This window comes from Sarcophilus harrisii, chromosome 1, assembly GCF_902635505.1.
Source record: "Sarcophilus harrisii chromosome 1, mSarHar1.11, whole genome shotgun sequence".
NCBI lineage: Eukaryota > Metazoa > Chordata > Mammalia > Dasyuromorphia > Dasyuridae > Sarcophilus > Sarcophilus harrisii.
In genome coordinates this window covers 475,969,025-475,984,840 of record NC_045426.1, presented here as the reverse complement: position 1 = coordinate 475,984,840, position 15,816 = coordinate 475,969,025, and the positions used below count along the sequence as shown (strand labels likewise).

At 35.4% G+C, this 15,816-nt stretch overlaps 1 protein-coding gene across 1 annotated transcript in view; it reads left to right on the top strand.

Annotated features, from left to right (window-relative positions):
• Positions 1-15,816, top strand: part of SPIDR (scaffold protein involved in DNA repair) — a 538,726-nt gene that overhangs the window by 487,100 nt on the left and 35,810 nt on the right. The window contains exons 15-16 of the mRNA XM_031946429.1: positions 13,691-13,892; positions 14,852-15,004. Of these exons, the coding sequence (XP_031802289.1) occupies positions 13,691-13,892; positions 14,852-15,004 (355 nt within the window). The remainder of the gene's footprint in view (positions 1-13,690; positions 13,893-14,851; positions 15,005-15,816) is intronic.

The window sequence follows — 15,816 nt, the reverse complement described above, 5'->3', positions numbered from 1 at the left end:
AGTAGGATTCACACAATGTTCCTCCCCCTCTCTAAGTTCCCTCAGATATGATAGGTTTCCTTTGCCTCATCATCGCATGTAGTTTCCCTCTTTTTATCTCCCCTTTTCCCTTTCTCTGATACTATCCTCTTTCCATTTCTACTTCCCTTTTTTATGTTATATCAGTAAAATCAAATTATACATGTGGTTTATATATATCCATAACAGAAATACAGTTCTCAAGAGTTCCTTTTACCTTTTTCTACTTCCTTGAATCCTGTTGTTGGAGATCAAATTTTTTGTTTAAGTCTGGTTTTTTCCTTAGAAACAAATGAAATTCCTCTGTTTTATTAAATGTCCATCTTCTTCCATGGAAAAAAATGCTCAGCTTAGCTGGGTAGTTTATTCTTGGCTGCATTACAAGTTCTTTTGCCTTTCAGAATATCAGATTCCAGGCCCTTCGATCCTTTAATGTTGAGGCAGCCAGATCTTGAGTGACCCTTATTGTGACACCTCAGTATTTGAATTGTTTTTTCCTGGCTACTTTTAATACTTTTTCTTTGGTCTGAAAAATCTGAAATTTGGCCACAATATTCCTTGGAGTCTTTACTTTAGGGTCTTTTTTAGGAGGTGTTCGATGAATTCTTTCAACGCATATTTTACCTTCCGATTCTATTACTTCTGGGTAGTTCTGTTTGATGATTTCCTGAAAATAGTATCTAGGCTTTTTTTTTTCATCATAATTTTCGGGTAGTCCAATGACCCTCAGGTTATCTCTCCTAGATCTATTTTCCAGGTCTGTTGTTTTTCCAAGTAAATATTTCACATTTTTTTCCAATCTTTCATTTTTTTGGTTTTGCTTGACTGATTCTTGATGTCCCAATGAATCAGTCATTTCTATTTGTTCAGTTCTGATTTTTAGTGAGTTATTTTCTTCATTAGTTTTTTTTACTTCTTTTTGGATATGTCCAATTGAGTTTTTAAATGAGATGTTTTTCTCTATGGAATTTTTTTCCATTTCACTATATATAAGTTTTTCTTTTTCCAATTCACAAATTCTGTGTCCCTGTACTTCTTGGGCTTTTTTTACCTTTTCCATTCCATATTTCAGGAAGTTGTTGCTTTCTTGCATAGCTTCTCTTTCCCCATTTTTCTTCTAATTCTCTTTTAAGGTTTTTAATAGTCTCTTCTAGGAGAGTCTTTTGTATTGGGGACCAACAGTTGTCTGGAGACTGTCTGCTATTACTCTCTTCAGGGTTGAAAAGCTGCTCTCTTTCTGTATAGAAACTATCAATCCTCCTTTTGATTTTTTTACTCATTTTGTTAAAGTCTGTAGGGTCTGCCTTCAGGGCCAGGAGGTTACCACCTTCCTCTGTAGAGCAGTGATAGGTATATGAACGGGTATCTGTCCTGCCAGCCGGCTACAAAAAGCAGCGAGGTACTAGAGTGCTCTGGGGAAGAGTTCCCCACCTGGAAGTAACTCAGGCCTGTAGTGCCGAGCTGGGAAAGTGCCCTGCAAAAAACCCCTGCTGTGGGGGATAACGACTGCCCTGGAGCCAGACACTGAGCAGTGAGAGTTTCACTAACTACCCCAAGCCAAAGCCTGCCCTGGGGCTGTGGGTATTAGCAGCTGAGCAGTGAATGGCCCTGCAGGGACTGGAAGTGTCTCTGCCCTGGGAAGCACAGTCCTGCTAGGGAAATTCTATTGCCCCAGGTCAAGCCCCTCTCTGTGCAGATTAGAGACTGCCCCGGCTGGAGCTGGTGTTTCTGTCCACTGCTGTCACTCAGCTGCCCCAAAACAGTCTTTAAACAGGATTTTGCTTTTACTTCAGAAACACAAATATTCACCGTGGATTTTAATTATTCCGAGCATCATCAAAAATATCACATAAAACACTGAACACAGTCTTTGGTTGACATGTCCATCTCAAAATATGATATGTAAAACCAGATATAATATATACTCTAAGTGTGGTTTCACCATAGTAGAGAACACCAGGACTGTCACCATACTTCCCTGTATTATGCTTCTTTTAAAGCAGCCTAAGAGTAAATTCAGGACTTTTTGCTAACATGTTACACTATTGATTTTCATATTTAGTTTACAATCCACACAAAGACCCAAATATTTTTTAGATTTTTACATACAGTCTTTCCATGACTTCCCATCCTGGTCTTATGTAATTGATTTTCTGAATCCAAGTGTTAATATTTTAAGTGTATCCTCATTAAATACCATCTTATTACACATTACATTAGTCTAACCTATTTAAATCTAAATAGAATAGGTGTTCAGCTGAAACTTTCCTTACCTTCTGGAAGACTTTCCTTTCCTTTTCTTTTCAATTTTAAGCTTTTTGATTATATTTGCAAAACTACTATCAAATAATTTAAATTTTTTCAATTACCAGAATATTGCTCTCTCTACTTCTTATTCTTTCCCCACCACTACTGGGGCAAAAAAGAAAAACAAAACACATTTACAAACAAAACACATAAAAGATTATACGATGATCAGTTCTGATGGATGTGGCTCTTTTCAACGATGAGATGATTCAGGCCAGTTCTAATGGTCTTGTGATGAGGAGAGCCATCAGCACCCAAAGAGAGGACTATGAGGACTGAGTGTGGATCACAACATAGTATTTTCACTTTTTTTGCTGTTGTTTGCTTGCATTTTGTTTTTTTCTCATTTTTTCCCATTTTGATCTGATTTTTCTTGTGCAACATGATAATTGTGGAAATATGTATAGAAGAATTGCATATGTTAACATATATTGAATTACTTGTCATCTAGAGGAGTGGGGAGGGGAAAGGAGAGAAAAAATTTGGAACATAAGGTTTTGCAAGGGTGAATATTGAAAATTATCTATATATGTTTTGAAAATAAAAAAATTTAATCATAAAAAAGAATAAAAAACTCAAATGTGCATAGTCAAGAAATACACATTCAAAAAGAAGGAAGAAGAAGGAGAAGGAGGAGAAAGGGGAGGAAGAAGAAGGGGGAGGAAGAGGAGGAGAAGAAAGAAGGAGAAAAAGAAGACTAGAAAGAGGAGGAGAAACAGATTTCCACATCAACTATATCCAAAAATGTATGTTTCATTCTTTATCTTGAGTTTATCAGGAGTGAGGAAAATACTTCATCACTGGTCCTCTGGAATCAGTCAGTCATTGTTTTTTAATCTTTAGTTTTTCTAATCAGAGTTTTTTAAATCTTTAGAAATTTATTGTCTCATCAATGTTGTTATATCAATTGTTCTTCCATTGCCAGTCCTTTCATTCATGTTGGTTTATACAAATCTACCCAGATTTCGCTGAAACCATCCCTTTCATTCTTAAACCTCAGTAGTATTCCATCAAATTCACTGAAACTAAGAGCTTTTCGATTGACTTTAATATTTCATTCATCAAAAGGTAGAGAAAGCAATTTGGAGAAATTCTTCCCTGTATCTGATTCTTACTAAAAGATTAATCATTAGATGGTTGCTGGGGGGTGGAAATGATGGGAACTTTGAGGTTTAAGTGAAAAAAAGAGCTAGAGGAGAGAAGAAGCAAGCATAGCTAAAGATTGAAATGTGAAAATGGAAGAGGACCAAAAATAGCTAAAAGGTGAAAGGTATCAGAACTGTTAGGGAAAAGAAGATTAGAGAATAGTTAAGAGTTCTAATTGGAGTGGATGGGAGAGTGATAATTGACAATAGAGGGAAGGCAGAGCTGATTCATTCTCATCTTGATGGAGTTTTTTTCTTTATACTGAGAAAATGTTCTTTATTCTCAAAATAATAAAATAAAAATGGCAGCACCTAGTTGCCTTTGATAAATTCATATTCTTTGGCATAGACATACTGTATGTTGATGTACTAAAAGGAATGGTGGTACGTGTGCTTTCTGAGCCACTGCTGGTGATAAAAAAAAAAAAAAAGAAAGAAAGAAAGAAAGATCAGATATTAGGAGAAATACCTTGGCTCAAAGAGTAGTCATTAATGGTTTAATGGTGTAGATGTCTGCTCATCAAATTTGCAAGGGACAGAAGAGAAGGAGAGCCTGGTAGAGCAAAGTGCCAGGATCTAAAATATGCATATATAATAATAGCCTTGACAGGCTAGAACATTGAATTAAATCAAAGTCTCATTTGGGCTCAAAAAATTAACTTCTCAAGTACAAAGTGGAGGAGAATGACTAGACAACAGTTTGAATAAAAGATGGGTTTTCAAGGAAGGGAATAGACTTCATGGGGTACAGAATGAATTCCAGGTGTGAGAGATGGCCACTGCAAAGGTGGGGAGACAAGGTCCAATAAGGCTAGAAAAACAGGTTGAATCTGGGTTATATAGATTTTAAAGAACTAAACAGAGGAATTTATATTTTATTTTATAGGCAATAGGGAACCACTGAAGTTTGTTGAGGAAGGAAATGGTGAGCTCTATGCTTAAGGAAAATTATTTTGGCAGTAGTATGTAGGATAGAGTGGAATGGTGGGAGATTGAGGCAAGGAGACCAATCAAGAGACTTTTTCAATATTGTATGTGAGAGGTGATGAAGCATTAAACTAAGGTGGTAATTTTGTGAGTGAAAAGAGAAGGGTTAGATTCAAGAAATCTTGTGAGGGTAAAAAATGGCAAGATTTGACAACCAGTTGAATATGTGTGGTAGAGTTCATTGAGGAGTCCAGAATAATACCAAGATTATGAACATGAAACTCTAGAACAATTATGATTCTTCAACAGAAGAAGTAAGTGTGGAAGAGGAGATGGTTTAGGGGGTAAAGATAAAGAGTTGAGCTTTTAGACATATTGAGTTCAAGTTTATCTTAATGACAGCTATTTCCTAGTGTTCTTTAGGGTTCCCAAAATTGTGCCAGAATCTTTTCCAGGGACTTAGTAATAATTAGTAATTATCTGATAATTGTTGACCATTTTCGTTTATGTGTTTGTTTTTATTAAAATTACATTTATAAACAATCGATGTTAAAAAATTGTTTTTAAATGTAATTGGGGAAAAATAAAATATCATGTTTAAAAAATTACATTTACAAAGAATTTAACTTTATATACATGTGCAGTTTGAAAAATCATGTTAAATGTTTAACCTATATCGGATTGGTTGCTATCTATGGGAAGACGTGGGGAAGAGGGAGGGAAAAAATTTGGAACAGTTTCACATAGGTGAATATTGAAAACTATCTTTGCATATTTTTGGAAAAAATTAAAAGCTTTGCATATATTTGGGGAAATGAAAAGCTATTAAAAAAGAAAAAAATCATGTTAGAAGTAAGTTACTGTTGGAGAGGGAGAAGAGGGGAAAATAAAGCAAAAAAGTGTGTTGCAGAGAATAGAAAAAAATCTATAAGGAAGCAAAGAAAATGTACAGCTTTGAATACAATCTGTAGTATTATATAGACATTCTTGAAATAGAAATTTATTGCTTTGTATTTTGAATCCTCTCTTATGTTTTGCTATGTAAGTGGTTACTTTTTTCTTTTCCTATTTTCTATTTAAGTTTATAGTCAATAAATAAAAAGTTTAAAAAGAAAAAAGTCAAATGATTGAAACAGTTGAAGATTGTATTGTAAGAATATTTTTAAAGTCTTAGCTCAGTCACATGTTTAAACTTCAAATGTGAGAAATATACTATAAATGACACTGTTATTATTTTCTGAAGCATTTTTCTTTTCCTTCCCTTTCTGAATTAGCAGAGGACTTACATTATCTGGAGATAGGTACATTTATTTCTGTCAGCATAATTTTATGAATCATATAATTCTTATCAAGCAAGTGAATCATTCTGAAATTTCTTCTTGTTATTTGTTCACCAAAAAGGAAACTATCCCTCTTTAAATTATGTATGACATTTTTACTCTTGAAAAAAATGCACATTAGCAGTAAAAATTTAATTTATCCAATTAACAGGATCACAGAATGTCAGCGTTGGAAGGTAACTTAGAGGTCATTTGATCCAATCCATACCTGAATTTATCATGAAACCTTTGATTTAAAGATCTCCAATGAATTGAAACCCATTATCTTCTTCCACTTTGGGATAGCTCTAATTGTTTGGAAATTTTCTTTATGTCAGTTCTAAATTTGCAACTGTAACTTCTTCCCATTATTCTTGCTTTTCTCTACATCTAAGCAAAGGCTGTCATTTCTTCATGATCATCATTCAAATTCTTGAGGATAACATCTCCACTTTCTTCAGCTAATTCACATTACTCGTCATCTAGGGGATGAACTACAGGCCCTCTACTGAGTTCTACTACTGCTCTTGATCCTTACCTAATTCTTTGCCACTATTTTCTCATCTGCAAAAGGGATAATAATACTTATCACACAGAATTGTTCTGAGGATCAAATGAGAGAACATTTAAAGTGTTTTATAAATGCTAAAAGTGCATTGTGGTAACTATCATCATCATCTTAGTTCGCCTCTCCTGGAAACTTCAGATGTTCTTAATTTTCTAAAAATATGACACCCTAAATACAATTTTCCATTTTTAATTGATTAGGAGTGAGTACAGTAGGACTGTTGTTGTTCAGTTGTAAAAAGATGGTTTACCATTGCCAAAATAGAATGGTTTGCCACTTACTTCTCCAGTGAGTTAAGGCAAACAGAGATTATGTGATTTGCCCAAAATCACATTACTAGTAAGTGTCTGAGGCCAGATTTGAACTCAGTTCTACTGGATTCCAGACCCCGTGCTCTATCTACTTATCTACCCTATTGTCCTCCCAGTTGTGATGAAATGTTTGATAGCAAAAGAGGCTGAAACTACTATTTAGAAAGGAGTTTAGGTTGGGTTTTTTCCATCTTTGTCCCCATTACAATGTTAGTTAAAAAAAAAATGTTCTGTATGTTTTGGAAAGATATATTTGGCATCTAATACATTCAAATTATTCTTTGAAATATTCTAGGTCAAATGGTAGTGACTATGCAGTTATTCATCCTGAATTTGCCATTAGCAATATATGTAAGGTGCTTTATGCTAAAGGGGCATGTGGTAATAATAGTATGACCTGTCCTCCTACACTAGTTTTCTTTTTGTCCTCCCACTCTGTCCCCTTGGGCTCCAGCTGAAACTGGTACATGTCACTTATTGGCCCTGGGGTCAATATTGTATTATCTTTTCCCTTGAAGAGAAGAGTGGGTGAAGGTAACAAAATGAAATGAAATCTGGTCATCTGGGTAAAAGGCAAACAGAAAGCTATATCAGAGGTCTGCCTTTGCCTTCTCTCCTAAGTTTTCTTGCTAAGAAAAATGAAGCCACAGCCCAGCAACTTGATGGCAGGGCAGCCTCATAGTAAGGAATGACTCTCAATGAGTGTGAATAAATGGGAGGTGATGATACTTTGATTACACTTTAATACACATAATAATACACATTAATCAAATTATAGAATAATCAAATTGTATATTCCATTAATCAAAACCCAACTAACCAGAAAGTTTAATTAGAGGAAATAAAAGCTCTTTCATCCCACTTCTTCAAGAAAGATATAAACTAAAAAAAATCTTTGAGGTCAAATACAATTCTGATTCTGTGGAAGGAACTAGATTTAGGTGTTGATTTAAATAAGCAATTACAATGATAATATATTTTAGGTATGATTAAACCTTATCACTGAAGAGCCTAACACATTAAAGAAAAGTTTACTTTATGTTCATTTCACTCTAATTAATAAGAGTATAATAGAAGCATTTATCTTATATTTTCAGTGTGAATTTTTAAAAAATGCTTTTCTAGTTTTTAACAACAAAAAAGGTTGACTACATTGTCTCTAATCCCATAGATTATAGTTTGTTGAATTTTTAGTGTAATATGTGTGTCATTTTATACAGATTTTTTTTTATCATTCTTGCAACCAGAAATGAGCCATAGTTAGAAGAAAAGGAAAAAATAAAGAAGACAAAATAACAATTAGAAATAATATTTGCTCAGAAAATGACTGGGTCCTCAAAACTCTAAACAAGAGTATGAATTTTCTTCAGCCCTCTAGAAAATTGATTAATCATCAGTTCTTCTTTGCTTCTCAAAATTTCTCAACATTACCTTCCATTTTCTAGTTAATTCTGTCTCAGACCTAGAAAATTATTTCTATGTCTTGTTAAGACCTATCCTTCAGCTTCGGTTCTTGATTCCATCTCTTCCTATTGCCTTCAGGACTTGCTTCTGAAATTATCTATTCTTTATTATTAATCTTTAATCTCTTAATCTCTCTCCACTGATTTCTTCTCATCTGCCTATAAACATGCTTAAAAAAAAATCACATAATTCCATTGTATGAAGGAACCTAGAGGCAATCAAGCCCAACTACTGTGCAACTGAGAACCCTCTACAGCATCCCCAGTTAATGCTTTTCCTTGAAGAACTCTTATAATTGAATGTCTTAGAATTTTCTAGTTATTTAAACAAAACAAAACAGAAACCCTGCTCTTATCCCATCCTCCTATTTCTTCTTCCCTTTCCTATGGGACTTGAAAAAAATCACCTAATGAATGGAGACAGCAATCTCCATATTGTACCACATTCACTACAATCATTTTCCTTTACCCAATGGCACCTTGGACTCAACCCTGGGCATGGATCTCTGAGGTAAACCTTCCCCTCATTTTGCTTGGAAACAAACTTTCATACCCCTTCTCCATACCATATCACCAATTATCCCCTTCAAACTCCAATTTCTACCTCCCCTTTATGAATTGCTTTCCCACCTAGAGCGTAAGCTTTCTGAGGTCCAAGACCATATAGCTTTCTCAAAGGAAAGCTCCAAATGCCCCAATCTAGTGACCTTTGTTCACTCCTTTACTCCTTGATTCAATTCAATTCAATATAAATATTTATTGAATATTTTTTCTTATAAAACTTTATGCTAGAAGTTTAGGCTCACAAAGATAAAAAAAACAAAAACAAAACCCAACAAAGTAGCCTCTGAGAGATTTTACAATCTGTGCTAGGTTAGGGTAGAGGAAATGAGTAAAGCATGGACACAAGTGGGATAGACTTCACAGGGAAGTTACATTGAACTGAAGGAAAACAAGGATCCTTCCTTGGGGTGGAGATGAAGAGATGGAGGAAGTGGATTCCAAGGAGGGGAGATGGCCTTGGGGAATGCCAGAGACAAGACCTAGAGTGTCAAGTTCAATAAATAGCTGGTAGTCCTGTTTGACCAGAATGCAGAGTTCATGAAGGGAAATAGTATGAAAGTAAGGGTGGAAAGGTCAGTATGATCCAGACTGCAAAGAGTCCTAAATACCAGATTGAGGGTTTTTTAATCTTATCCTAAAGACAATGGAGAGCCACTGATAGTTTTTGAGCAGGAATAAAATCATCAGATATTTATCTACTTTAGGAAAAAAATTTTTTAGTAGATTTGTGGATGCTCCATTGGAGTACTTTACTAATGACTCCCAATCTACATATCCAGTCTATTTTTTCTCCTGAGCTCCAATTTCTCATCTCAAACTGACTCCTAGACATCTTCCCCAAATATCCCTTATTCATTTCAAACTCAGATTGTCTAAAACCAAATCTTTCCCTATATTCCCTTGTTCTTAACTTCTCTGTTCTATCAAATAGTCCACCATTCTTCCAATTCACAGCCCAGAAATTATCCTCAACTCTTCATGGTCATTCACTTCCCACATCATTTACTTGCCAAAACGTGGCAGATTCATGTCTTTGACATCTTCCCCATCTATCTCATTTCTATTCACCACAACTACTTATTATACTTATTATCACCTCTCACATGGATTATTTTCAATAGCCTCTTTTAAAAAAATAAAAATAAAAATCTTTTATAGGTGTCTTCTGCTTCTTACATCAGCATAATTTTCCCAAGTATCACTCCCTTTTACCTTTTCCAGGGAAAGCCATAGCATATAACAAATGATATTTTTTTAAGAGAAGGAAAAAAAATGAGCACAGCTGATTGATAAATTGAAAAATTTCAAAAATATCCACGATGTATAACACCTCCTAGATCTACAAAGGGGTGGGTTGGAGGCATCTTCTCATATTTCTTAATTTAAGTCCTGCTTATTCTTTATAATTTTGTTATATTCAGTTTTAATTTTTTGATGTGTCATTGTTTTTGACATTTATATTGTGGTAGCTGCTGTATATATTGTTTTATTGACTCCACTTACTTTACCCTGCATCAGGTTTATGTAAATCTTTCTGTGCTTCTCTATATTCATTATACACATCCTTTTTTACAGCATAGTAATATCCAATTGTATTCACATACCACAGTTGTTTAGCCATTCCCCAATCTACAAACGTCTTTGTTTCCAATTCCTTGCCTCATATCCCTCTCCCATCCATGCTCTTCACAGCTACCAAATTAATGTTACCAATCTGAGTGTGACTACCTCTTGGATCTCTAATCAAGAAGCCCCAGTAGCTCCTCAGTTGCCTTTAGGATAAAGTATTACCTCCTCTATTTGTCCTATGAAATGCTTTAAAATCTGGCTCCAGCCTACCTTTCAAATATGATTCTATATTATTCACCTTCTACCCATCAGTCAAACTGGCTTTCTAGCTGTTTCCTATACATAGATTTCCATAATGTGTCTCCCATGTCTTTTTTTATTTAGTCATTTTCAGTTATGTCTTCTTGGCAAAGATACTAAAGTGATTTGCATTTGCTTCTACAGCTCATTTTACAGATAAGGAAACTGAGGCAAACAAGAAGGCATGATTTTCCCAGAGTCACACAACTGGCACCAGATATGAACTCAGGGAGAGGAGTCTTTATGACTCTAGTACTGTCACTCTGTCATTTCACTACCATACTCCTGTGCCTAAAAAGCATGAATTCTCACCTCTGTTGCTAAGAACCCTTAGCTCCCTTCAAGGCTCAGCTTAAGTACAGTTTTTACCAATAGGGGGATCTAAATAAATCCCATTCATATTATGAGAGAGTACTCATTACAGAAAACAAGAAGTCAAAAGAAGAGAAACAGCATGAAAGAAGAGTCCAAGACTACAACACTACAACTATAGCCCATTGGACCTCAATTGTGTTGACTTTCCTGCATTCATCCAGAAAGTGTCCCACTCTCTTTGTGGCTGAACCATACTGCTCATTCAAACATGGTAAAAGCATTCTCAGGGACTTTGGAAGCATGGTCTGGGTCACTGAGAGTCAGCAAGTGTTTGCCCATTAGATAAAGGTGATTTGCCCATTTTTGAAGGGGGCACAGTGGATAGAGTACCAAGCCAGGAATTAGGAGCATCTGAATTCAAATCCAGCCTCAGATCCTTGGCACTTACCAGTTAGGTGACCCTGGGAAAGTCACTTTACCCTGATTGCCTTACAAAAACAAGCAGATAAGAAAAAATAATTTCTTTTGATTGATAAGCCACTTCTTTCTCAGAGGGAAGGAGAAAAAAGATGATAAGTGCTCCTTAATCACTCTGCTTCATCTGATCCATTGTCCCCCTGAATTTATAAATGCTCTGGCTCTTTAGCTTCTAGGACCTTATTCCATTCCATTCCATCCATTTGTATCCTGTGCTGACTTATCTTCCTCCCAACTACTTAAGATTGGCTTGTGATCAAAAGTTTTGACGATTGTCCTTTTACTATAGAATTTTAGTATGAGACGGAATCACAAAAATCATCTAATCCAACCCTGAGTTGAATGAACAAGAATCCATTATATAGCATTCCTAACCAATGAGTAATAATTTCTAGTGAGGGGGAACCCATTTCAGCTTTAGGTAGCTCTAATTATTAGAGGAAGTTTTATATGTGTGAGTTTTTAAATTGTCTTTTTTTTTTTTTTTTGTATCTTCTACTCTTTGACCTCTGTCAGATCAAACAAGCCTTTTCTTTAAAATACTTGAAGATTTCAAGTTCTCCCACCCAACTCTTCTCCAAAATAAATATTATTAGTTCCTTTAATGAGTCCATATAATAATGATCTCAAGGTCTTTCCCCATCTTGATTGCCCTTCTCTGGATATTATCTAGATTTATCAACATCCTTCCCAAAATATTACATCTAGAACTGAACTTTCCAAACCCATATTTCTCTTAAATACAGTATGAGGTATCAGCTTTCTTGGATACAACATCACATTGCTGAATCTTATCATGCTTGTGTTCTACTTAAACCCTCCAGATGTTTTTCAGACTAAGTGCTATATAGCTACACCTCCCACAATCTGATCCCTATGAATTTTACTTTTCTTTGAACAAAGTAAAATATTAAATATATCCCTATTAAATTTCACGTTAATTTGACTTGTTCTAACCTATTAAAATGTTTTATATCCTCTGCAAATTTAGAAGAAAATACCATTGATAAAGCCATAAACAGCACAAGGTCAGGAATGGGTCCTTGGAGCATTCCATCAGAGTTCCTCTTCTAAGTTTTTATTGAATATCCTTTGCATATGTGCATTTAATTAGTCAGGCTGCCAGTCTGTTGGTGATGCTTTCAAACAGATAGATGGATAGGAAGAAGAATTGGAAGGAGCCTGAAATAGTGTGTCAGATGAGATAGGGATTAGGAAGCAGGACCCCAGGATAGAAGTTTCAGATATGAGAGGGTTAAAACCTCCAAAACATAGTTGCTGGTGTTTAGGAAAGGTCCTTGGTGAATCTGGTTAGAAGATGGCTGTGCTTGTTGATTGATTACTGATTACCAAACTACTTAAATCAGTAGTTTGGAGAGGAACCCATAAAATAAGTTGCTAAGACACAGAAAGTCTAAGTTCTATGCCTTTCTCTTCTAGTGATCTTAAACAGATCATGTAATTCAATTGAGTCTAGTTTTTTTTTCCATTTGTCCAAAGAGAATGTAAGTTGTTCGAGATCAGGGTTCATTTTGTTGTTGTTGTTTAGGCATCCATAAAACCTAGCACACTAGGTAGCCCATAGAAGGTACTTTAAAAATACCTATTGAATAAATGAATGTTTATTCCAAAGCAGTAACCTTGGCATAGGGGTCATAGTATTAGACCTACATTTATCCTCTCTTATCTAATTAGGCAGGTATTCAAATACAAGTATGAGAATATTGGACTTTTAGAATAAAGAAGAACCTTAGAAATCATTTAAGCCATTGGCTTATTTGAAATATAAGAAAACTGAGGCCCAAAGAAGTTAAATATTATTATGTGTAACTGTTTAAGAGTTTATTAAAGTTTTTGCTTATTCACATAAATGGAAAAAAGATTGGTGTAATAACAGATTTCTCAATGTACAGAATTCATCTTATCTATATCAGCAAAAAAAGTTTTTTTTATTAAAACTTTTTATTTTTCAAAACATATGCATAGATAATTCTGCAACATTAGCCCTTGCAAAACCTTGTGTTCCAGTTCCCCCCCCCCCGCTTCTTTGCACCCCTTTCCCTACATGGCAAGTAGTCCAATATATGTTAAACATGGTAGAAATATATGATAAATCAATATATGCATACATATTTATATAATTATCAGCAAAAAAAAAGTTTTAATATGGACTTTCAGCTATGATCTGGCAAGGGATCATTACTCTCCTTTGGGTTTTTGGCATCCACTGTGGCAGATGCCAGTTAGTTATTTGTAGTTTCCTAGCAAAGTATCACATGTTTTAAAAATATTTGTTAAAATGGGATTCTTCTATCTTTGGTGGTAATACTAGTAGTCTTAATATTTTCTCCTGGATACAAGCATAGTTTTTAAGCTTAAAAGACTTTGCTCTCTTTTGAATTCATAGTTAAAAAGTAATCCTCCTCTGGACCAAAGAGAAATGTGGCTGATAGTGACCGATGCCACGCTGCAGTTGGAAAATGCTGGCCTCCCCAAGACTGTGCCAGTGTACGTGACACCATCATGCGTAATCAGCCCTGAAGTCATGGAAGTCCTCACAGATGCGGCATCCCATACCATCTTCTTCAAGGATGTCCTACAAGAAAATGGTAATATTAATGAGCCGGGCTCCAAGATGGGCAAGAAATGATGTCATATGCCCTCCAAGTATCTCCAGGTTTATTTTGGGTCCAAGATATAAAGCTGTGTTAAGTGTCTAGCTTAAGATAATGGCAGCTGTTGTGATAATAGGCGGTCTCTGAGCTATTTGAGACAATGGTGACTTTTAGAATGCTATAGTAAGTGGCACTGCATCTCTGCACACAAGTTCCTTTCCCTTATCAGCATGGACACTCACTTTCAGAGTCTACACAAACTAGCCAGGCTAAGTTTTTTTTTTTTTTAATATTGTCCTCTATAGGCTTAGATTGCCAGTAGGAGCTGCAGCTCATTTTGCATTTTGGTTGCTAGCCCTTGGAACTTCCTAGAGCCGCCAAGGGTTCACACAGAGCAGGCTGAGGAGAAGCCAATTACACAGTCTCAGGGACTGCCTCCCTGTGCCTGCTGGAAGTGGCCTTGGAAGAAAGAACATAGCCTCCTTTAGTCTTAATCCCAGGTGGGTGACAGATGTTGGCTTAATATTTAGAGTTGGGCCGGTATTGGCTACTTTGACATGGAGATCCAGATTACTTAAAGGTGTTTCTCAGAGAATACTTCTGAAAACAAGTAGAGTTTAAGAAATTGTAAATATGTAAGCTTGAATCAGTCAGCCAATTTTCCTAGGGATCAAACTAAAATCCTGCCTGAATTGTGTTTGGTTCCAGTGTTTCCATGTGTTTGGGTTGTTTTTGTTTTTTTTAACCTAATATAATGTACTTGCTGAGAGGCCTTGGGGCTTACCCGTAACACAATGCACATTTCATTGAAGACAATCTGTTGGAATAAACCTGACACATGGCTGAGCTTTCTCTTATGATTCTAAGGAATTGGCAAAAGGCATTGTCTTCATTGGCATGAATAATTAACTTTTTCTCCATTGCTATAATAATCTTCATGTTTCTGTTGGCAGGTAGACTTATTTGTGTTGAACGAAGTGTCCTCATGCTTCAAAAGCCCTCTTTTTACATGGCTGCTAGTGCTGACACCTCTGAACTGACTAACCCAGTTATGCTAGACGAATTGGATTCTACAACTCAAGTGAACTCCATTTGTCGTGTACAAGGTTGGTAGCCATTTAGGTGAAAATCGTATTTTATACATTTAAAGGTATTGTCTTATTAATCATTTGCTTTGTGTTCCAACTAATCTTGACTTCCTAAGGGTTAAAGTCTCTTGCATTACTGATTGTCTTGGTTTATCTCTAGATTTCAGTTTTTATCTGTTAAATCCTTTACTTCCCTGTGAAGTTATGGTAAAAATAAACATTTGTGATGAAAGATTATCCATAAGCATTAAAATTAGTAGAAATAACAAGTTTTAATTCTGAAAATAATGGGGCTAGAGTTTAAATATTTGGGATTGAGGTCCTTAGCAAATGATCCCTCAATCCTATTTGTTGATTTTAGAATGGAGTGTTGTGACCTTTCCCTCCATATATGACAAGGTGGCCCTTTTCATCTGTTTCTCCTTCTCCTCACTTGGGATATGGTTTATTTATTACAACCACTAATTATGCTTGAGCCAATAATGTCTTAGGTATAGTTCAACACGTTTAAAAAATCAGACTTCCCTAAAGAATAATAATGATGAGAGTGTATTCTTCTTGCTATTGTGACTGAACAATCCTGGGGAGAACATTGATATATCTTTGGAATTGGAAAGTAAAGCAGAATGGATCTTCTCTTTCCTCAAAGAAATGAGACTCTAAGCCTGTGATTGATATGCTAGTATTTCATATGGTGTATTCCCAAATGCCAACCATAGGATCACAAGTATTGTCCACTTTACTGCTTTCACATGTGGAAGATTAAGTATGTGAGCATTAAATATCCCCATTCTAAGACAAAACGAAGTGAAATAAACAGAAAGCCCTAA